General features: G+C 42.6%; 1 protein-coding gene across 6 annotated transcripts in view; it reads left to right on the top strand.

Moving 5' to 3' along the window:
• LOC122548517 (tropomyosin alpha-1 chain-like) overlaps nucleotides 1–24,764 on the top strand; it is a 108,628-nt gene that overhangs the window by 16,924 nt on the left and 66,940 nt on the right. Inside the window, exon 1 of one of the 6 annotated variants that reach the window (XM_043687323.1) lies at nucleotides 19,260–20,130. The exons of 4 other annotated variants lie outside the window; for them this stretch is intronic. In XM_043687323.1, coding sequence (XP_043543258.1) covers nucleotides 19,993–20,130 — 138 coding nt within the window. In that variant the 5' untranslated portion in view covers nucleotides 19,260–19,992. Of the gene's footprint in view, nucleotides 1–19,259; nucleotides 20,131–24,764 lie in introns of those variants that run through there. One more of the 6 variants, XM_043687313.1, reaches the window with a different exon arrangement.

Here is a 24,764-nt window from a genome sequence, read left to right as displayed (position 1 = left end):
ACCTGCCAGCACCCGGCCCATATCCCTCCAAACCCTTCCTATTCATATACCCATCCAAATGCCTCTTAATTGTTGCAATTATACCAGCCTCCACCACTTCCTCTGGCAGCTCATTCCATCTGGGAACAGCCCGTGTGAAAAGCTGACAAAGGGGAGGAGAATATGTTTTTGTGATGACATCTCGCTGGAAGTGCAGGAAATCGTAGCTTATGATCCTAGGAGAAACAACCTCAGTTTTTAAAAATCAATGCAGATGCTGTAAGTCAGAAACAAAAACAGAAATTGCTGAAAAAGCTTAGCAGGTCTGGCAGCATCTCTGGAGAGAAATCAGAGTTAACGTTTTGGGTCAACTGACCCTTCCTCAATACTGGGGCTCTGCTGGCTCAGATGTTTAGAAACCTTGACTGGGAAGTAAGAGAGGGTGCCTGTGACTTCAGCTCGCTGCTTTCTCCAAACGACCTTCCTGTTGGATTCTGGGCTCTAACATCTTAGGGCACACTCTGTGGGCACTGGCCACATATACCAACATTGATTGGTGACCCAAAACGTTAACTTTGATTTCTCTCTACAAATGCTGCCAGACCTGCTGAGCCTTTTCACCAATTTCTGGTTTTGTTTCTCTCAGTTTTTACACTGACAAGCATATTTCTCATTTTTCTAAGCTGCAGAAATTCTTGACCCAATTTGCTCAGTCTTTCATGAAATGACAACTGTCTCACCCAGGGACCAATATGAATCTTCACTGTACTGCACTTGTATCCTTTCCTAATTATGGAGTTCAAAATTGCACACACTATTCCAGGTGTGGTTTCACCAAGGTGCAGGACAATTGTAGCAGGACATTGTTGTTCTGTTACTCCTTACTCATTGCAATAAAAGCCAACATGCCACTTGCCTTCCTAATTGCTTGCTGTGCCTGCATGCTAACTTAGAGTTCCTTTGTTAAAGTACACCCAAGATGCTTGTCAGGGCTTGCACATGGAAAATGCACCAGTCCAACACCTGAACATACCAGCGTTCAATTGAAAACCAATCAGCACCTTGTTTTTCATGAAGTATAAGTTGTTACATGAGCTGGGTATGTGTCCCTGAGCACACGATCTTCTTACTGCAGTATTCCAATGATAGCAGTCATTGTGCTCCAAGGTGCAGCACTGAAATGCAGAAGCAACCTGTATGTGGATTGGAGATGTAACTTGAGAGTTCTTACAGGTTGGCACATGTTGAATGCCAGTGTTGGTGGATGTGAGGTGCATGTGGCCAGCGCCTACAGAGTGTGCCCTAAGATGTTAGAGCCCAGAATCCAACAGGAAGGTCATTTGGAGAAAGCAGCGAGCTGAAGTCACAGGCACCCTCTGTTACTTCCCAGTCAAGGTTTCTTACTATCTCGCTCGCTTGGCAGGTTTGGTAAGATAGGAAGCTGCATATTAAGAAGGAAAATAGTGCCATTAATAATCTCTATTTAACCAGCTACAATTGCCCTTAAATGGTGATTCACCATGGCCTAGTGTGAAGAGAAACTCTCCTTCTTGTTCAACAAGTGCAAAGAGTTGCTCCTAACATTGAGATTAGCTTTGCCAGACTTCTTGTGTAATTTTGCCATGAATCTTGCCATAGCTCCCATTGTTCCAGTCCCTACATGATTTTTGCCCTATGATTTTCAAACTGCATTGTTAAGACTTCCTATAATAACACATTCCAGCATGTCCCCAATGGCTTTACTTGGCAGATGATAAATCTTAAGAATTCTCTACTGCAGATAGCAAGAGAAAATCAGCCATTTGAGAATGTTTAAGACAGAGATTGGTGGTCTTCTAGGTGTTAAAGATATGGGCATAATGTGGTGTTGAGGTAGAAGATCAGCCATGATCTAATTGAATCATGGAGCAGATACCGTGTGAACCAGATGGTCAATTCCTGTTCCCATTTCCCACGTCCATATCTAATCACACAATTTCTCTCTTCCTTCTGTCAAGATCAGCGGAGCCCCATTTCTAATGCACAGTCTGTTGGGACCATTCCAGAAGCTAAACAATTTTAGAAAATTGTAGCTATTGTGTCTATAATTTTCTCAGCTCTTTTACAGCCCTATTAATTTCTCTGATTTGCTAGGTTACTTCTGATATGCTCAGACCTGTCCACTACTACAATATTGTACTGGAGAGGAAAGGTAATCTCTGGCATTGTTTCTTCATTATCAATGGTGTCTTTAAATCTTTTACCCTCCCCCCATTGCCAAATGTGGAAAAACACAGAAAATAGGAGTAAGTCCTTTGAACCTGCTCGGCCAGTCAATATGATCATGGCTGATCACCTAACTCTTGCTTTCTCCCTGTATCCTTTGATCCTTTCATGAAAATATTCATTGTTTTGTCCTCAACTGTTTTCTGTGCAGAGAATTCCACAGAATCACCACTGTCTGGGTGAAAGAATTTCTACTCATCTTAGTCCTAAGTGGCCCACCCCACATCCTTAGTCTATGACCCTGGATTCACTGGTCATTGGTAACATCCTTCCTAGTCTTCTCGTCCTTTTGGAAACCTATAAAATTCGATGAGATCCCCCCCACCCTAATCCTCCTAAAATCTAATGAATTTCATTCTAACTGATCCAGCTTCTCTTTATATATCAGATCTGTCATCTCAGGGAGTTTCTGGGGTTTTTTTTCTTTACAAGAGTAAAGGCCATCCATTCAATGGATAGCTCTGCTCGGCTCATTCCAGATTAATCAAATCAAACTTCATCTCATGTACTCCCTCTCCCAAATACTCACCTTGTCTCTGTATTTTTTTTCCCCTAATTTAGTTCACAGCTAACCTGCACCTTCACTTAAATATTGCTCGCTATTCCTATTAAATGGCTGACCACCCAGCGTGACTGTCTGTGGGCTAAAGTTGTAAATGGCTTGTTGTGAATTTTATAAGAAATACTGAAGTTGCTGCGACGTTAAACATTTCCCTTGCTACTCTCCCTATAGCTCACCTAACTGGTGGCCCAATGGTATCTGAACCATCCAATTTTCACAGCCTGCATGCCCATTTTGTTAGATTATGGATAGTAATGGAATTTGCACCATAACTCTGACAGAGTTTAGTGGCTAGCTAGAATCCTGTTTCCCATTATGTTTCTTATTATGTAAAGAGGCAGCCAACAATTCCTGACGTAGCTTGGGAACAGCAAAACCTCCATCTGCCTATAACATGGTTCATGGTCACAGCGAAAATGGTCTTGTGCTATGGGAAATGTTGGCAGGGCTGCATTTATTCCCTTTATCTGGTTATCCTGAAGGATATCTGCTGATGTCTTTGTGGTGATAATGCTTCTAAAATGATGTTCTGCACAGAATTCCAGGGTATTTCCTCAGCAATAATGAAAAAAACTGGGAAAGAGGTGAGGGAAAGGCTTTCCACCTGAGATGACATTGTCATCACCTACAAAGACTGGCACCAAAACTAATTCAGTGCACATTTTAAACATATAACTGCAGGCTTTTTCCTGCCCCGACCACAGATAGCAGATAAAGTGGTGCACTTCACTGGTGGAGCAACTTATCTTCTGCTTGTAAAACAGATGAACCCATTCTGGCCCCCGTAAGCCAGACATATAATTTTGTAAAAAAGGAATAATCCCTTCAGTGTCCAAGATTTCTTGCATAGGCATTTATACAATAACATGTAGAAACAGAGGAATGCCATCAGAGATTTACATTCATTAGGCACTTAATGTCAGACTGCCAGTTCTTTCAGATATCTCGCAGCTGTGTTCACAGAACCTTCTGTACCTAAGGCAAATAAGAAAAACAAGTTTTAATGGAAGAATTAATGTGCACCATTAAGTGAAGTAAATGACAGCTTCAAACAGAGCTTGCTGTATGAAAATCTCCAACTCCAGTTTTTTGGGACTATGAAATGTATATTTTCCCGAGTTCCATATAAGGAATGCCCCAAGGATGACTGAATGACCCTTTCCCAGGCTCCTTCCCTAACCACAACATTTCTGACCTGACCCATAGATAACAAATTCTCTAAGTTTGTTCTTCCTGTTGGATCTAAGCATTGTCCGTGCTACATAACCTCCATTTGTCACAGATTTCGATCATTGTCCTTGTCCGAAAACACCAAAAAACAATTTCCAATGCAATCTGACCACCTGAGATACTTTTTGTTTTCAGTTTCTTTTCATCTTCTCCTTTTGTGAAGGGACCGACACCTTGTTGAGTAATTTCTCATGACGGTTGGCACCTTTTGTCCAAATAAGCAAAAGAAGTCCTTTCACTGAAGCCTGATGCTGTTTTCACACACGTTTTACCCATTAAACTGGGGTGGGGGGATATTCTAATATCATATTATAAAATTAAGGCAGATATTCCTATCATTGAAAACTAACAGCTAAAAGTTCCCTTTCAGATAGATATCCTGAGGGAGGCTGGAGTGCTGCAGCTTTTTCCACGTGTCCTTATCTATGACTGTCCCCACGATCTGTATATACCTTGGGCGGTCCATCACTGCTTAAACTGACTCTTCTTTTTGACTTATTTTAAATAGACTTCTGGTCGATCAAAGCTGTGTACCTGAGGATATTCAAGGTCAAAATGGACATTTTTAATCAGTAAAGAAATCCAGGGTTATTAGCAAGGGCAGCAAATTGTGGATTATCAGAACAAATCTTGTTGAATGATGGGACAGACTCCATGATGTTACCATCATTAAATCCTCTACTATTAATATCTTGGGAATTACCATTGACCAGAAGCTGATCTGGACTAACCACATAATGCAGCAGCTAGAAGAGCAGGTTAGGGACTAGGTATACTGCAGTGAGTAACTCCCCTCCTGATTCCCCAATCCCTGTCCATCATTTAAAATGCAAAAATCAGGAGTGTGATGGAATACTCCCCACTTGACTGGATAGGTGCTGCTCCAACAACACTCAAGAAACATGACACCATCCAGGACAAAGTAGCCCGCTTGATTGGGACCACATCCACATGCATCCACTTCCCCTACCACCAATGATCAGTCACAGCAGTATGTACCATCTACAAGATGCACTGTAGAAATTCAACACAGGTGCTCATACAGAACCTTCCCAACCCACAACCACTTGCTTCTAGAAGAACAAAGAAAGCAAATAAATGGAAATACCATCACCTGCACATTCCCCTCCAAGCCACTCAGCATCCTGACTTGGAAATATATCACCCGTTCCTTCACTGTCACTGGGTCAAAATCCTGGAATTCCCTCCCTAATGGCATTGTGGGTCAAGCCACAAATGGTGGATTGCAGTGGTTCAAGAAGATAGTTCATCACCACCTTCTCAGGAGCAACTAGTGATGGTCAACAAATGCTGGTCAGCCAGTGACACCCACGTCTCTCAAAAAAGACTCTGGACCAAATGGCCTACTTCTGTTCCTAGGTCTTATGTTCTCAAAGAGATAAATACTAGTAACAAAAATGAGGAAATTCTGAAAACATTGAGGTAGATTTGAGGAGGGTTGTGAGCCTGGCAAAAAGCGAGGGTTAAGATAAATAAGATTAGATTACTTACAGCGTGGAAAGAAAGCTATGTGGCAAGGAAAACTGAAAGTTGTGCTGTCTATGTGAAAACTGAGGGAGAGGAGGGATTGCGAAAGAGACTGGTAAAGTAAAATGAGTGAAATTTGATAAGGACAGGAATGTGACCATGTGACATAGTAATGGGGTAGTATGCAGGTGGCAGTGTTTTAGATGAGTTGAGGTTAGTGTATGGTATGACATGGAAGACAGCTGAAAATAGTATTGGTGAAAATCAAGCACTTGTGATAAAGGTATCAATGAGAGTAAGTAATGTGTTAAAAGGAGAAACTAAAAATTGAACTTTTTGATAGTTAGGACATGAGTCTTGGAACTAAGCAGAGGATCTAATAAGGTGTTCAGAATATCCCCCATTGACGCTCATGGGCAGCCAGGATAGGTTCAGATTTATGATGAAGTAGTTCCAGTAGTCATGAACAAGGACCCCCTTACTACCAATTTGCCTAGTCATAGAGTCATACAGCATGGGAACAGCTCCTTCCAACTACAACCTAACTCCTTCCTACATTCCTGTCTGTTTCATATCTTTTGTTTTTCCCTTTCAGCTGTTAGATGTTCACTTCTAGTCATTTCCTGTTCTCACTCTCAGATCGTTTCTCCCTACATTCTGAAGAAGGGTCACTGGACCTAGAAAGTTAAGTCTACTGTTCAAAGATGCTGCCAGACCTGCTGAACTTCTCCAGCAATTTTGTTTTTTTTGTTTTGGATCTCCCTGTTTTTAGCTTTTGCATTGCTCTTACTCTGATAGGAATCTCTGACAACCTGAGAAAAAGTGACCAAGAACTACTTCATACTGTTCCCATCTGTCATTTTAAAGAAGACATTAGTGGAAGTGGCACTTATGAGGAAGAGAGAGGTGAAAAATGCCTGTTAGTTTAACTACAACAATTACCTTTTGTGCAGATTTAATTTCAAGAAGAATTACCTCAAATATTAAAGTAATAACTTAAAATATCATTAAATTAATTGAGTCATCATCTAAAAACATGAATCATTTCCTTTTACAGTATATGCCAGGATTCCATTTGCTGATATGTTTCAGAATCATTGAATAGTTACAACACAGTCAAGGGCCATTTGGCCCATCATCTGGCTTATCTGCTGCCTCTCCAAATGAGCAAATCATCTATTTCCACTCCTCCATGATCTTCCCTCAACACTGCACATTCTCTTTGAGCACCAGAGATATTTTGAAACACCTTTTTGATTATATTCCTTGCACTCAATATTTTGTGAACAACAATTAACAATTTCTAGGAGCATTTAGCCTGCACCCTCACTTGGCCAGAATAACATCAATCTAATGTCTGTAGAATGTGACCTCAACATTTGTAGATGTATGTACGTTTCACTGAGTAACCTACCCAGCAATGTATTGACCTGGATTCAAAAGCCTCCCAAACCCAGAGAAATCAGATGGCTTCAGGAGATATAATTTGCAGAGACAGGGGAGAACTTCCTTCTCCGTGCTACTTGACATGAATTTCTGTAGAACCAGATTTAATAGTTTCAAGGTTCAAATGTGTATTGTGAAATTTCTTCAAATCAATTGATCCAGAGCTCAGATAGAAGCAGTACAGATAAATGAAACCCAGTTGCATGATAAATAACTGGCCCTGCTAGAATCTGAAACTCTATGTTAATCCAACTAAGCCGTTCTGGAATTCCCATTGTTTTCAATGGCATGCTGGAAACGCCGGTAACATTGAATCATAATTAATAGCCAATGTTTGAATTAGTGGAAGCTGCTTATAAAAAGGGAACCAATCTATACTTCAGCCTTTTAAATCAGTCCACAACTGGCTGCCAAATCTGCTGTAATGCAGAGGGATTTTTTTTTCCTGTTTATTGATAGCAAACTGGCATGGCTGGCTAAAACAACATCTATTGTGCATCTCTAACCGCCTTTTGAAAAGTTGGTGATGAGCTACCTTCTTGAATCACTACAGTCCATGTAGCGTAGATACACGCTATGTCCTTGCTGGTGGAAGCAGGGATGACCAAGAATTTTGAAAGGCACGTGGATGGATGCTTGAGGAAATTAAAGTTGCAGGATTACAGGGGTAGAGGAGGAGAACGAGACTGGCATGGACTGCTCTACAAAGAACTGGCACTGACTTAGTGGGTTGAATGGCCTTCCAAACTGGTGTTATGATTTTATGAACCAGCGTGCTTAAAGGAATGGAGTTTGATTATTGTAAACCAGTGATAATTTAGAAAATATAATATAGAACCAATGAGTATGGAGTGTGACCTGGAAGGGAATGAGAAAATGGTCATGTTCCCATATATTTGCTGCCTTTTTCTTTCTGGGTGGTCTTGAATGTAAGTTTAGTTGGTGCCGTCTCTGGAGCCTTAGTGAGTTGCTTCAGTACATCTGATAAAATGCGAAGCACAACTGCCTTTGTGCACCAGTTAAGGGGCTGAATGTTTAGAGTGGTGGATAATCAAAAGGTACCTTTGTCCTTAATAAAAGTTTTGAGAAAATTTGCATCCAACAATTAGAATCATTTTCCTTTCTGCAAGATATGACTCCAGTAATTAATTCCCTTGACTTCAATGTTACTGAGGCCTGTTTGATGCCTCATTCAGTCAAATGTATTAACCTAACATGAGGAATTCAGTCTTTATGTCCAGGTTTGATTCAGTGCTATGAGGTCTGGTGCTCAGTTGTCTCAGCAAAACTCCAATTGAGAATTTGTAAGCATGTTATTGATGAGTATGTTTTAGCACTTCTTATGATCACTTTGATGATTGAGAGTAGGCCGATGGTGATATCATTCCCTGATTGGGTTTGTCCTGCTTTATGTGGATAGGCATACCTGGGCAATTCTTTGCTTAGTTGGGTAGATGCGATTCATGTGATGTGGGCTCACTAGATCAGCCCTTGAGGTGGTGAACCGCTTCCTTGTACTGCATCTAGATGGTGTAGATACACTTTCAATGCTATTAACGTTCCAAGATTTTGATTAAATGACACCAAAGTAATGAAAATATATTTCCTAATCAGGATGCTGCGGGGAATTTTCAGTTGGTGTTCCCATATATCTGCTGCCCTTGGCCATCTAAGTGCTAGAGATCGTAGGTTTGGAGGGTGTTTTTGGAAGAGCCTTGGTGAGTTGCTTCAGTGCATCTTGTTGATGGTACATCCTGCTGCCACTGTGTGTCAGTGTGGAGGAGAGAATGCTGAAGGTGACAATCAAGTGAGCTGTTTTGTCCTGGATGATGTCAAGCTTCTTGAGTCTTGTTGGAGCTGCACTCACCCAGGCAAGTGGGAAATATTTCACCTCACTCCTGACTTGTCAATGGGGGCAGGCTTTGAAGAATTAAGACGTAAGTTACTCACCTCAAAATTCCCATCCTCAGACTTGATCATAATTACAGTAATTACGTGGCTGGTCCTGATCAATAGTAAGCCTCAGGACCTTAATACTGAGGGATTCAGTGATGGTGATGCCATTGAATGTCAAGGGCAATGGTTAGATTATCTCTTGTTGGAGATGGCAACCACCTTTCGCTTGAATGGAATGAATGTTACTTGTCATTCATTACACAAAGCCTGAACATTATCTAAATATTGCTGCATTTGGACAAGATTTGCTTTAGTATCTGAGGAGTTATGAATGATGCTGAATTGTGCAATCATCAGCCACCATCCCCACTTCTGACCTTGTGATGGAGGGGAGCTGAAACAGCTGAAGATGGTTTTAGGCCTAGGACACTACCTGGAGGAACTCCTGCAGTGATATTCTAGAATAATTTGGTCAGAGGAGTAGCTAATTCTAGGGCACAAACCTCCAGTACTAAATGAGTAATTTACTGACTTGTTTGTCTTGGTGTTACATTGACGAGGTCATGTACTGGACTAGCTATCAGCTTCACATGCCAGATTTCTTCTGAGTGGCTTGAATGATCTTTGACCTCATCTGAACCAGCTCCACCTGATCTGGCCCAAACATACTAACCCAAAAGCTAGTCAAATCTAAAAGCCAACACAGACCAAGTTCTGAGGTGGTTGGTTTTGAGACTTCATACTTGAACTAAGAAATATAGCTAGATTAAATGAATGGATTGAATTTCCCCAGATTATTAAGGGATTTCGGGGGGGGGGGGTACATTTGCCTGTCATCTCTGTGTATTTTGGGCTTTCTAGAGAGACAGATAAAGAGGTTTATGGTGGAAGTACGAAAGGAGAAATTACTGAAAGGCTTGTCAATGAGGGTGTGGTGAAGGAAGAGAAATATCAGAGGAGGAGAATATTTGAGGTGGGGGACAAAAGAGGAATAGTGTGAATTGTTTTTAGATTTGATGTTTTGTTTGAAGAGCTAATGGAATATTTGTTTATCTATTGTGAAAGATTTGTGATAAAGAACAGAGGAATCCAAGCGTTGACCTTTTGGCTGGGAATACCTCTGGTTGTGTGGCCGCAACTTCACCAGAAGTGTGGCAGAAACCTAATTTGTTCATGTACGAATCCGATCCTGAAACACTTTCTGTGGGGGGAGCTGAAAGTGCCAATGTAATGAGAGTTCCCAGCTGCAATCTTTTTTCCAAGTTCACTAATCTTAGCCACAGTAGGAACAACAAAGCTACAACTGACCTTCGTTAAGAAGGAAAATTCCAACAGGATTTCCTGTTGTTGTTCATCGCCTAATAATCTCTATTTGGCTGTAATTCTAAGCTCCATCCCGACTGAGCTCCAACACAACCAGAATTCCATTGCTCCCACCCAAGGCAAAGTTTTCACCCCGGGAATGGGGCTGGAATAGAGGTGAGGTTGTGTTGTTGGACTGTATGCCAGCATCATTCCACCCTTCACACTGTTTTAGGGAAAGCTGGATCGAGGGTGGAACTGTCTGCAGAAAGTGCAGAGCTGGCTGAGGTTATTAAATGGCCTATTAGGACCCTGGATCAGAATCTGGCTGGAATTTTCCAGGACTGTTTGAAGGAAATCAGGACAGGACTTATACACTATCGCAAGTGCGGTGCTGGAAAAGCACAGCAGGTCAGGCAGCATCTGAGAAGCAGGAAGATCAACGTTTTGGGCATAAGGCCTTCATCAGGAGTCTCTCAACTCTGATCTCCAGCATCTGCAGTCCTCACTTTCTCCCAGGACTTATACACTTAATGGTGAGGTCCTGGGGAGTGTTGCTGAACAAAAAGACCTTGAAGTGCAGGTTCATAGTCTGTTGAAAACGGACTCACAGGTAGGTAGGATAGTGAAGAAGGCATTTAGTATGCTTGCCTTTATTGGTCAGTGCATTGATTATAGGAGTTGGGAGGTCATGTTGAGGTTGTACAGGATTATCAGAAGGATGTTGTGAAACATGAAGGGTTCAGAAAAGATTTACAAAGATGTTGCCAGGGTTGAGCTGAAGGTAGAGGCTGAATAGGCTGGGGCTGTTTCCCCTGGCACATCGGGGGCTGAGGGGTGACCTTATAGAGGTTTATAAAATCATGAGGGGCATGGATAGGGTAAATAGGCAAGGTAAAAGGTCTTTTCTCTGGGGTAGGGAAGTCCAAATACTAGAGGCTGTAGGTTTAAGGTGCAAGGGGAAAATTTAAAAGGGCCCTAAGGGGCAATTGTTTCATGTAGAGGCTGGTGCGTATATGGAATGAGCTGCCAGAGGAAGTGGTGGAGGTTGGTACAATTACAACATTTAAAAGGCATCAGGATGGGTACATGAATAAGAAGAGTTTAGTGGGAAATGGGACTAGATCAGTTTAGGATATCTGGTTGGCAAAGACGAGTTTCTGTTCATATATCTCTATGACTCCATGACCTCCACTTACCCAAACATAGCTGCACCCACAGGCCACCCTCCACTTTGAGAAACAGTTATCCACCCTGAATTGAATGGCTAGTAATTGTCATAGTGGCTGACTGTTTCCTTCCATTGGGAGGTTGACACCCATTTAACATCCCAGTATTGGGCTCGTTACCCAAATCCTGCCATTCTCAAAATTCTGCTTCTCCATTAGCCCATTTCCATCAGTAGGTCACTGCTCCTTGTTCTCTAACACATTGGGCTGCGTTTTAATGGCCACCCATAGATAGGAAAGCAGAAGGACAGGCCCATAAAATAGAGTGTAGTGTCACTGACAATGTACCAACTGCTGATTTAAAGAACATGGAAAGGGCAGGGTATGCCGCAGGTGAGCTGCCTACCAGGGCTCACTGATAAAGGGCTTTTGCCCGAAATGTCGATTTTCCTGCTCCTTGGATGCTGCCTGACCTGCTGTGCTTTTCCAGCACCACTCTAATCTGGACTCTGATTTCCAGCATCTGCAGTCCTCACTTTTGCCTAGTTGATTTTATCCTTACTGCGAATCCTCTTGCAAGGATGCCTACCTTGAAGAAGTTCTCCTCCACTCTCTACAAGGATTTCAGTGAGTCTCTCTCTCTCTCTCTCTCACTGCAACCCCCAGGTCATCTCCTCTGCGCTGAAGCTCTTCAACATTCCTGATGAAGGGCTTTTGCCCAAAACGTGATTTTCCTGCTCCTCGGATGCTGCCTGACCTGCTGTGTTTTTCAGCGCCACTCTAATCTACTAGGGCTCAGTTGAAATTAGAATGAATGACCACTAAAGACTAAGACCTAACTGCAGCTAAGACCCTGTAGGTCACCGGCCAATGGAGAGGGTCTCCTTTTCAGGTAATTGGAGGCCCACTCCTACAATTTTCCCTCTTTGTATCCACTTTTCTATATTAACCCCCACCCCCACCTTGCCTATGCCTGATTAGGTCTTGTCTAAATTGCCTGTGTCTCTGTACTATCAGACCATTTGTCTGAAATCTAGTTTCAAGTTGAATCATCATTTCCTTTCAGTGAACACTATAAAAGCCAACACTATTGTCTTTGGCTCCACCCCAACCTTTGTATTTATCACTGTCTCTGGCTGATTGTTTACAATTTCAACATACTGAAAGACTCTAAGCAGAGTTTCTGCTATCACATCCTCTCTCCACAATTTCCATCTGTGTTACAAAGACTACCCCTCTCTCTTTGTCTCTGTGTACCCACTTCTGTGTACCTCTATCTCCTCAACACTAACAGCTGTGCAGCCTATATCCCATGTTCTGAAATTCCTTTTCTAAATTCCTCTGGAAATGCATCTCCCAAAACCCTTCTTGAGAGACATTTCTTCAAACAAACTTTTAGTCAACAGCCCATTACCTCTTGCTTTAGTCTCTGAAGAGTGAGGGCCATTTGTTAATGTCACAGGTGCAATATTACAATAAAACAAAATTCCTTTTATATAGCATCTTCAACTTAAAGAGCATCACAAAGCTCCTCATAGGAACATTATAAAACAAAATATGACACTGAAATTAGATTGGGGGAAATTAGGTAACAAAAGCTTGCTCAAAAAGGTAAGTTTTAAGGAGTGTCTTTGTAATAGTGTGATGACTGTGCTTAATTTATATTTCGTATTTGGTACGTTGTGAAAGGGGAAACAAAGACCAAACTTTTATAGGGGTCTGAGTAATGTGGGCTCTGACAGGATTACGGCAAAATCGGATGAGATGTCGGGCCAGGTCTAACTTGAGGATGGGGACAACTTGCTCCATCTTTTAACAAAAGCTGAGATGAGATTTTTTTAACTAGTCAGTGGAGAGTGGAAGTGGGGAGTGACAATTGTGAGGTGCAGCAAGGTAACTATATCTGCAGTGGCAGAATATGGTAAAGCCTGGGTGGGAAGATGATCACATGGGAAGGTGTCAGAACCACCTAGGCTTCAAAAGGGTGGGGGGAGTGAATGACTATACCTCATATGCCAGCGTTACAGAAAGGATTACCAGGAAGGGGATTTAGATGTTTGGGGGCTGGCTAACACATTGAACAGAAGCTGCAAGCCACTGGCCAAGGAGTGCTCACTGTCACCTTGGAAACTGGAAATGCACCTTGAGGAAGAAAATGGCTGAGCACACTTGGAGTGGGCAAAGTAAATGAGGTTGTGGCACCCTCTGAGGTTCGCACTTCTAAAGCCAAGGAACATAAGACCATTAGACGTAGGAACAGCAGTAACCCATCAGGCTGGCTCTGCCATTCAGTGAGATCAATGCTGACCTGATAACCCTCAACCTAATATTTCTTTCCTTTTCCTCATAACCCCTGATTCCCTTACAGTTTGGAAATCTGTCTATCAGTCTTGAATGTACTTAATGACCCAGCCTCAACAGCCCTGTGTGGTAAAGAATTCCACAGATTCACAAGCCTCGGGGAAGAAATTCTTCTTCATCTCTGTGGTAAATGTGTGACTCCTTTTTCTGAGATTATGTCCTCTGATTCTAGACTCTTCCACAAGGGTAACCATAAGGTTACCTCTCATTCTTCCATCTCCCAATGCGTACAGGCCCAACCTACTCAACTTCTCCAATAAGATGGTCTCTCCATACCTGGCATCAGCCTCGTGGACCTTCTCTGGATTGTCTCCAATGCCAGTACATATTGCCTTTGATAAAGGGCCCAAAACTGTTCACAATATTCCAGTTATGGTCTGACTTGTGTCTTATATAGTTTTAGCAAAACCTCCCTACTTTTATACTCCTTTCTCTTTGAAATAAAGGCCACTATTCCATTTGCTTTCCTCATTACCCATTGAATTCATGGATGAGAACTCCGAAATTCCTCTGTGATAGAGTTTCTGCAGTCTTTCTCCATTTAATTGATAATCAGCTCCTTTATTCTTCCTACTAATGTCCATAACCTCACATTTTCCTACTTTATATTCCATCTGCAATTGAGTTTTACCCATTCACTTAATCTATCCATATCCCAATGCAGACTCTTTGCATCATGCCTTCCCATCTATTTTTCTGCAAACCACACTTCCTTCAACTGGCTGCTTTATGGTGCTGCCCAGTTTCCTTGTTAGAAGCACCTGGAGTGTTTGCCAGATTTCTCATCCCCCTGTTGCCATACCTTCAGTTCTGAGGACCAATGGCTAGGACAGTGAAGTGCAGGTATCCCTCCAGCAGACCCCGAGGGTGTTGCACATGGCTCTCTGTGGCAATGCCAACTTGTCCATGGAGGCAGCCAGCCAGACTTAGAGAAGACAATGACCTAGTGGTGTTATTGCTCGACTGTTAATGCAGAGACCAGGTGGTGTTCTGGGGGCTGGAATTTGAATCTCGTGATAGCAGTTGGTGGAATTTAAATCCAATAAAAATAAAATCTGAAATTAAGAGCCTAATAATGACCATGAATATTTTGTCGATTGTCAGGAAAAACCCATCTTTTTCATTAATGCCCTTGAGGGAAGGAAATTGTCATCCTTCCCTGATCAGGCCTAATGCGACTCCAGACCCACAGCAACGTGATTAACTCTTAGCTGCCCTCTTGGCAATTAGGGATGGGCAACAAATGCTGGCCTTGCCAGTGACACCCTTATCCTGTGAGTGAATGAACAAAACAAAGTCATATGACTCACTGAACTGCATCAGTTTTGGGGCAATGAGGGTGATAGCCCTGTGCCATGTACCTGTCCGCTGTGCCTGTACCTCCCTGTCCATGTGGACCAAGTCCCTGATTACTGACACCTCAGGGTGCTGTCCTGCCTGGGGCTGCCCCGAGTGCCAGCTGCCTGGGCCATTCCCTCCTCTGCCCCCTGCAGGCTGTGACGATGAGGTGCTCGCTAGACTGTGCTCCCATATTCTCTAAAGCTAATAGTCTCACAGAGATGTCAGTATGAGTTTGTGGAGGAGGCAGCTTTGCTAATCCCTCCTCTGCTTTCTGCGTCTTCCTCACATCATCTTTCCTGTAAGTACTCCATTCCATTCTCCCAGTGTCTCCATCTGTTCCAATAATTATCACCTTCCATAGGGAATGCTTCCAACATGTTTTCCTTTCTCTTTGGCCAAGGACTGCTCCACTATAGTTGACAGGATTCTCAGTTGCGTTTGATCCATTTCCTGCACTTCTGAGCTTACCCCATCCCCCTCCTTCCCAGAACAACACAGTTCCCCTTGTCAATAGAAATATAGCTAATAGGAGCAGGAGTAGGCCATTTGGCCCTGCAAGCCTGCTCTCCATTCAACATGATCATGTCTGATCACTCAACTCAGTACCCTCTTCCCGCTTTCTCTCCATACCCTATGGTACATTTAGCCCAAAGAATTGTATCTAGGAAACTGGGCAAAGAAGTGGCAAATGGAATACAATGTGGGTAAGTGTGAGATAATGCACTTTGAAAGAATAAAAACCTAGACTATTTTCTAAACAGGGAACGGCTTCAGAAATCTAAAGCACAAAGGGACTTGGGAGTTCTAGCTCAAGATTCTCTTAACCTTAACATGCAGATTCATTTAGTATTTAGGAAGGCAAATGCAATGTTTAAAATATTCATTTCAAGAGGGCGAGAGTACAAGAGCTGAGATGTACTGATGAGGCTGTATAGGGCTTTGGTCAAACTACATTTGGAAAATTGAGCAGTTTTGAGCCGCATAGCTAAGGAAAGATGAGCCAGCCTTGGAGGGACTCCAGAGGAGGTTTACAAGAATGACCCCATGGACGAAGGGTTTGTGATATGAGGAGTGGCTGAGGACTCTAGGTCTGTACTTGATGAAGTTTAGAAGAATGAAAGGGGGATCCGATTGAAACTTATAGAATACTGACAACCCTGATAGAATAGAAATGGCAAAGATATTTTCATTAGCAGGAGACAAGGGCTCAAGTCTCAAGAGTACCAATTCCTATATCTTATGGTCTAGCACTGGATATCAGATAAGCTTTTCTTGTATGTATTTATTAAGGGGATTGTGGATGTCACAGACTAGGCTATCATTTATTAATCATTTGTAATTGCCTGGAGAACAGTTCAGAGTTGACCTTATTGGTGTGGGTCTGGTGTCACATGCAGGTCAGACCAGGTAAGGATCAGTTTCCAGTTTCTTTCCGTAAAAGACGTTAGTGAACCAGATGGGTTTTTACAACAATTGCTGGTGGTTACATGATTGCCATTAGACTAGGTTTTTAATCCAGCTTTTTGTATTGAATTCAAATTTCACCATTTACCTTGTGGGATTTGAATCTAAGTGCTCAGAACATTGGCTTAGGGTTTACTAGTCCAGTGACATTACCAGTGCACCATTGCCTCCTATTCCCTTTGTTTATAACTAAAGTATTTAAATAATATATATTCAAGGTATTTACAGTGGTGGTCCTTTTTTCTTCAATATTTTGGGTTATTATGCGAATATCAGTTTAAGTAAAACATGTATGAGAGGAGCTCCAGGTATCATTAAACCTATAGTTCCCAAAGCATTTCATCATGAGCAGATTTTTTCTCACATGTCTGGGCCTGTTGAGGGCATAAGTATTGTTTTGGAATTTAATTGAACAATTTTTTTTTAAAAAACATGAGCAAGCTCTGCATCAGAGTCTTTGTATTTCCTGTCTTGGGATTCCATTTTTTGTCCTCACCTTTCAGTGAATTGCAAATCTCCTTCAAGCCACAACCATCTTAATGTTCAACTATGTTGCTTTTCCTTCACCAACCCACCTCCACTCCCAGCACCTTCGCTTGCTGCTGCAAAAGGTGTAAAACCTGCGCCACACCTCCCCCCTCACCACCATCCAAGAGATTTTCCTGCACATCCAAACACCTCATCTACTGTGTCTATTGCTCTCAATGTGGTCTCCTCTACACTGGGGAGATCAGGATGCCAAATTGCAGAACATTTCAGGGAACATCTCTGGAACACATGAACCAAACACCACCACTTCAACTCCTGGGTCACCTCCACTGCCGAATCCAAGCCTGGAGGAAGAATGCGTTATCTTCTGCCTTGGGACCCTTCAACCACACAGCATCAATGTCGATTTCATCAGTTTCCTTATCTCCCCTGCACCTACCTTATCCCAGATCCAACCCTCCAACTTGGCATCACCCTCTTCAAATGTCCTGCCTGTCCTTCTTCCTTTTGAATCCACCTTCCCCTCTGACCTAACATCATCATGCCCCTCCTGCATCTACCTCTTGCCTTCCCAGCTACCTTCCCCCGATCCCCGCACTTATCTCTCAGCCACCTTCCACCACATTCCCCACATTCCTGATGAAGGGCTTACACCCAAAACAATGACTATCCTGCTCCTCACAAGGATGCTGCCTCACCTGCTGTGATTTTCCAGAGCCACACTTTTTGACTTCATCATCAGGTCGACCCCAGAAGGGTGCGTTGGCACTGGTCCAAGAAAGCAGTTCACCTCCATTCCTCAAGGACAAATAGTGATTGGTAATAAATGCTGACCTTGTCACAATGCTCATATTCCATGAACAAATAAATAAGTTGGAAGATAAATCATATTGAAGTACAGATCCACATTTATCTTCTGTTGTCTCACTCAACTACCATTACTTCATTGTAGACACACAGTGTTGTTGGCTGGACTAGCTATGACAGGGGACAAATGAAACCTAGGAAAGCGAGCTTGAATTGAATGGAATTGAATTTATTGTCACATGTACCGAGACACAGTGAAAAGCTTTGTCTTGCGAGCAATATAGGCAGATCACATAGTTAAGTAGCATAGGTAGTAAATAATAGGTAAACAGCAGCAAAACAAAAAGACAGGTACAGGTGAATGTTAAGAGTTTGTGAGTCCATTTAATATTCGGACAACAGCAGGGTCAAAACTGTTTCGAAACTGGCTGGTGCGTGTTCAGGCTTCTGTTCCTTCTCGCCAATGGTAGAGGTTGTAGAAAAACATTGCCAGGGTGGGATAGATCTTTGAGAATGCTGGCGGTCTTCCTTGACAGAGGGCCTGGTAGATGGATTCAAAAGATGGGAGGTTGGTCTTTGTGATTGTCCAGGCTGAGTTCACCACTCTCTGTAACCGTCTCAGATCTTGAATGGTATAGTTGCCATACCAGGTACGGATACAGCCAGACAGAATGCTCTCAATGGCTCACCTATAAAAGTTGGCAAGGGTATTCCGTCATGCCAAATTTTCTCAGCTGCCTGAGGAAGAAGAAGAGACATTGTTGGGCCTTCATAACCAGTGCGTCCACATGAAGAGTCCAAGAAAGCTTGTTGTTGATGACCACTCCCAGGAGCTTGACACTCTCCATTCATTCCACCTCTGTTAATGTGTTGGAGGTCATGAGTAACATCCCAACGAAAGTCAAGTTCCTTGGTTTTGCCGGCATTGAGAGCTAGATTGTTCTCAGTGCACAATTTTTCCAGGTCTTCCACCTCCCGTCTGTAATCTGTTTCGTTGCCATCTGAGATTCGACTGACTATGGTGGTGTCATCAGCAAACTTGTAAATGATCAACAATTACCAAACAAAAGTCCCACTAGGAACCTCTGAATACTATTCGAGAACAGGATTTTTTTCCCTAAACCTCACAGCTGGAGCATAGACAAAGGTCAATGAACAGAGGAGGCCAGGAGGGCACATTCATGTATTGTTCTTAAATGCACGACCAAATTTACTCTGAGGGAGCCGAGTTGACATATAAGTTCACAATGTATCAACAAGCGAGATAAACAGAGTAGAAAATAATTTAAACCATTTCTGCAATTTCTAAATTTGTAAAACTTTTTCTCCCCCTTATGCAAAGAAGACTAAATAAGGAACATTGTTTTCACTAGTGGGTGGATCAGTGACCAGAGGACACAGGTTTAAGATAACAAGCAAAAGAACCAGATGGGAGATAAACAGATTTTTGTGACTTGTTCAGACGAGGAATGCATTGCCTGAAAAGTTGGTGGAAGCAGAGTGAAATATAAAACAAACTTTTAAAAGGGATGTTGATATCCCATCGAAAAAGTAAAATTTGTGGGGCTGTTAATAGGATTGAGACAGCTTTTTAATTTGCCACGGGTTGGTGAATGACCTCCCGTCAATCGTAACCTGAGAATATTTAAGCATTCCCTCGCAGGTACACATTTAACATCGCGAAATGATAGAAACAAAAATCAGGGGGTTTCTTTGTGTGGAATTTTAGGACGGGAGGGTTTGCGAAAGCACATTTCAACGTTGAGCCGGGGGTTTCAACGTCGCCTCCACACCAACCTGAGGATGAACTCAATTCGAGTGAGCGACCGCTCCCCTCCCTCCACTTGCTGGGGATGCTGGAGAGAGCGAGGTAGCAGCAGCAGCAGCAGCAGGACCGCGGGCTGGAGGAGCGGCCAGGCTCTCAGTCCCTCCCCTTCGCCTGGTTAAGAGTACGCAGGAATTTCCGGCGGTTCACGCCCTTGCGGGAGAAGAGAGGGACGAGTCGCTGATTTTTCTTACCTGGCAGCGGGAGGTTGTGGAGCCACCTGATCGCCCGGAGACTGTGTCCTGTTTCTCTCGCATTGCTCCTTCTTTTGTTATTTTGTTGCAAATTGTATCCAGTTTCCCCCTTGTTATACAGCTCCCCAAGAGGAGGACGGGGAAGAAGCAGCAGCAGCAGCAGAAGAAGGAATCATGTCTGGTCCCAACTCAGCGACGATTGATACAGTGAAGAGAAAAATCCAGTTCCTGCAACAACAGGCGGATGAGGCGGAGGAGAGAGCAGAGCTGCTGCAGCGGGAGCTGGACAGTGAGCGCCAGGCCAGGGACAGAGTGAGCACCTTTCATCCCCATCGCCCTCCTCTGCCCGGGGCTCGGACACGGGGTGGGGGTGGAGGGTAAAGCTGGAGGCTTCTCTGTATCTTGCCACAGGCGACTACCTTCACGTTACATTGTAACCCAGAGAGCAGCTGTAATCCCTGGCTTCCTTTAGATCTGCGGCCATTCACAGTCGCTCCTTCCCAATCCCCCTAGTCTTCATTTAAAAAAAAAACTAAATGAGGTGGGGATGGGGAAGAGAGATTTTGTTTGCTATTGCCGGGAAACAAAAGATGCAATCTGATTATTGTTCACTCCAAAATGGAGGGGAGGGTGTTACCCAAGGGTTTTTTTTTTGCCGAGTCGATGCGAGTTACGACCAGGATTTGCAAACCTGGGAATCCTCTGACTTCAGCTCGAGTGGGGATTTATTTTTCGCAGTCCCTGCCCCCACCCCTCAATCCTAACTCACTCCTATGTAAAATTTAAAGGCTGTGTTTTTTCACCCTCTCTCATCGAAAGAAATTGGCGAAGACTTTTTTTTAAAAAAAAAGACGTGGTGGGACGTGAGTGGATTTTGTGAAGAGGGGAAGGCGATGTCTTGATCACTGCAGAGGGTTTCTTTGCAATTTTACTGTTAAACAATTCAGGTCAGTTTTATAGGTTTGTGTGGATATCTTTTAATCTCTCCTATCCCCCGCCCCAAGGATTGGGATCCAGCCTATCCTCTCCTCTGAACCCCTCACCATAGTTTGATTTTATGATTAATCACCGTGTGTACCCCCTCAGTTTCTGCTGAATGGGAGGGGTGCAGGCCTGACTTCCCGGAGAGAACATTCCAGCCTTTTTGTGCATTAAGTAAATGGGTGGTGGCTGCATTAGCATTTTTGTTGGAGTGTTGTGATTTTTTTTGTAGGCAATTTTGTTGGTGATATGGATTCTCTATATTGCATGATCATCATAGCGCTCTATGTATATATTTTAAAGCTGTAATTGTACTTGTCGGATATTATCACAATGTACACTTTTGTGATCAAGGCTGGGGGTAGGTTGCAGAAATCATGTTGGGAGAGCGAGGTACTATTCCAGTTTAGCAAGTGCATGACAGTCATCAGCCTATCTCAGCACTTGTAAGGAGGTCACATACTACTTTTGTTCCTGTTTATAAGCTGCTGTGTTCATCTTTTCATTTACAATTGCATTGGCTAGTGGGACAGAAGAACTCATCACCTTGGCTAAATCAAGGATAAGATTCTGCAGATGAGTAACCTTAGAGTTCAAACATTAGCTGTCAGTGACTTTATTGGAAACATTGACAAAATGTTAGAGGCTTGCAAGGATTAAATTAGTCTCATCTTTTATAAAGCAAGACTTGTATTTATATAGCATCTTTATGACTGCCACATGCTTCCTTGCTTTCCAGCCATATAAGTAATCATGAAATGTAGGAAACACGACAGCCAGTTTGTGCACAGCATTTTCCTGCAAACGGCAATGTGATAATGGCCAGATAATCTGTTTTTGTAATCGGGGTTGAGATAAATATTGGGCAGTACACTGGGAATGATGCTCTTGCCAATCAAACACGTGTACGGGGATCAAACTAGTGCATGCACGTGAGCAGACCTCAGTTTAAGATTTCATCTGAAACAGCACCTTGAACAGTGAAGCTGTGCTTCAATCCTACACAGGAGTATCAGCCTTTAGTTTTGTGCTCAGGATCTGGAGTTGGTTAATGGGATGTGGGTCAAATGCTGCAAAATGGGGCTGAACTAATTTAGGATATCCAGTTGGTGTGGGCAAGTTTGACCGAAGGGTCTGTTTCCACTCTGAACATTGCTATGACTCTAACTGAGGATGCTGGAAATCTGAAACAAAAACAGAAATTGTGGGAGAAATTAGTAGAGAGAAAATAGAGTTGATATTTTGAGTCCAGTGAGTCTCCTTTAGAACTGATAGCAGCTAGGAAAAGGCATGTTGTCATCCATCCCTTTGTGTGCCTCACTATTGTTCCTTCGCTCCATCTCTGCCTTATTTGCTCACTTAGTCATGAGGTTCTTTGGCAGTTTGTCTTTGTTTCAGAGCCTTTGCTAATTCCACATTGATTATGTAAGAAGATTTTAATTGGAAATTGATTCTGCTTTTCTTCCTTCTCCACTCCTTTTCTATCTGAATGATTCCTTTGATAATTTAACTGGCTCTGTCTGGGCACTGTTCATTTTGCCATGCCTTTATATTGGTGAATATTAAAGGTTATCAGTTAACCTCCTGCTGTGTTCGCCTGATTTGTGTGCCTGTCAGCACATTGGGGCAGCTTCCTTTGGGGATTAGAAGAATGAGAAGTGATTTAATTGAATCAATTTGAGTTAATAGTATGCCTCCATGATTTTCCTCTTATGGAGGAGATGATGACCAGGATGATAGTCTTAAAAAAAAAGAAAGCTGTTATTTTGAAACTGAGGAGAATTTTGATGAGTCATTAGTGTGAGAACCCCTTCCCTCAGAATGTCATGGAGGTGGATCTTTGAATTTATTCAGGACTGGTTTTAGATTTCTGAAAGACAAAGGATTTGCGGTTCATGCGGTGCAGACAGGAAAGTAGTGCTTGAGACTACACCCAGATCAGCCATGGTTTTGAGTGGTGGAGCAGGCTCAAGGGCTAAATGATCTTCGGCAGGTCACTCTACTTTGAGGTGTGACAACCAAGTTCACTTTTAAAAAATTATCTCTGGATAGTCATGTTGCAGTATATTGTAAACCATTTAGGAGATGGAACCTTGTTTGTTTCTAATTTCTTGCTGACCAGCATCTTTAGTCAGGAACATTTTTGGTTATGCCTATTTATAATGTCCCAGTGGCTCAAACTGATGTCTTCTATAGGACCAAAAGACATAGGAGCAGAAGGAGACCATTCAACCCATTGAGTATCCTCCGCCATTCAATTGAGATCTTGGCTGATGTGATAATCTTCAACTCTGCTATCCTGCCTTTTCTAAGCTCAGCACAAATCTGGAATTGATCCCGACTGTCATTGATCAGTATTGATCTCGCATGGTTGGGTTCCGCTGGCCTTGGTGTCTGATGTACAAATTTGTTGGTGGTGATCGAGAGAAATGAGAGGTGATTGAAGAGTAGAAGAATCAGTCAGGGTTCTTGATTACTGTCTTTTTATCTGCACTACATAGTACATCTACATGGGTGCTAGCTCACGGCCTTGTACTGAGAAAATCTGAATTTACTGGAGATGGTGTGGTATTCAGTAGTCTCATGGCTACTGAGAGCTATAGATGGATGAGATATGGATTGGGGTTTCTGTATTGTGAATAGGGTTGAGAGGAAAGATGTCAGTATTCACAAATCACTGGATGTTGGTGCATTTGAATGAACACCAATGTACCAGATGTGATGTGTTTTGTGGATAATGTGCAGTGTGGGACAAGTTAATATTCTGTCAATTACAGTGTAATTGCAACTTGCCAGCAAGCAAATTTAAGTACTAATTTATTGGTTGGCTATGATTCACGTACAAGTCGTTCTGCTATGACGTATGTTTCGGTAACATGAATTTGCTATAATATGATTGCTGAATTGGGGACCCGGTTTTTAAAGTGGGAACATTTAAAACGTGTATTGGTTATAAAAGTGGGGCTGCTGCTATGCAATTTTCTTAACATGGGATTGTATGAGAAAGGAACTACTGCGTTATAGCAGAACTGACTGTATATGTGAATTTGAGGTTTAAATTAACTACCCTCAAAGTTCTTAGATGCTAACAGAAATTGCAGCTTAAATAATTTCTAACCCCCCGAGAACCAAAACTACTTCCTTTGGTTGTTTCTTTTCCCCATTGTCAGACAACTTGAGGGGAGGGGGGGAAGAAAATCAATATTTCTTTCGGTTATTTCAGATCTTGATGGTAGTGACTGGTGAGCCAGGTTGTAAATATTTACTTTCTAGTTTTTTTCATATTTAATCTACTTTATTCTACCTTGAGCACTAAAGTGCAAAAGAATACAGTACTAATATAAACCCTGTTTTAATTATGGAGACAGAATGCATTCTGACTTAAATTTGAAAAGTGCTTGGGTGGTCTACTGAATTGCCTGTTTTTGAAATAATACTCTGATTTATATCCTGTTTTACTCCTAACCCTGTTGCCCTCAGTGCTCCTTCAGGACTTTTTTTTTGTCTGGTCACATGATTCTAGGCAGCACCCAGCATTCAGTGGAGCTGAAATGTAGCCTCGTCCTCTAAGCTATGGTTGAGTACCCCATTGGTTTTGTTAGGTTTGCAGTTCAAGGGCATTGAAGGTTGCTGGCTGATAGCCATGTAGTTAATACTACAAGAGACAGAAGAAAAATTGCCTGCGTATATGCTGGAAGTCAATTTTTACAAAGCATATTGTGACATTTTAAAACTTGTATCTCCATTAGTGCCTGGAATGCCAGAGTAGACCAACAAACTGCTAGCAGTCAGAAAACAGTCATCAAGCAGTAATTCCAACTCTGTTAATGGTGCGTCTATAGGTACCCATGGAAACTATCTCTTTTAGTAGAGCACACAGCTGTAGTCAGAGCAGGACTGCCTTGTTTGCGCTATCTTGTGACACCAGTGTCCAGTCTGCTATTGGTAGTTATGCAAAATGTAGA

The sequence above is a fragment of the Chiloscyllium plagiosum genome, chromosome 1 (genome assembly GCF_004010195.1).
Source record: "Chiloscyllium plagiosum isolate BGI_BamShark_2017 chromosome 1, ASM401019v2, whole genome shotgun sequence".
Classification (NCBI taxonomy): Eukaryota; Metazoa; Chordata; class Chondrichthyes; order Orectolobiformes; family Hemiscylliidae; genus Chiloscyllium; species Chiloscyllium plagiosum.
This window is presented reverse-complemented; position numbering and strand designations above follow the sequence as displayed.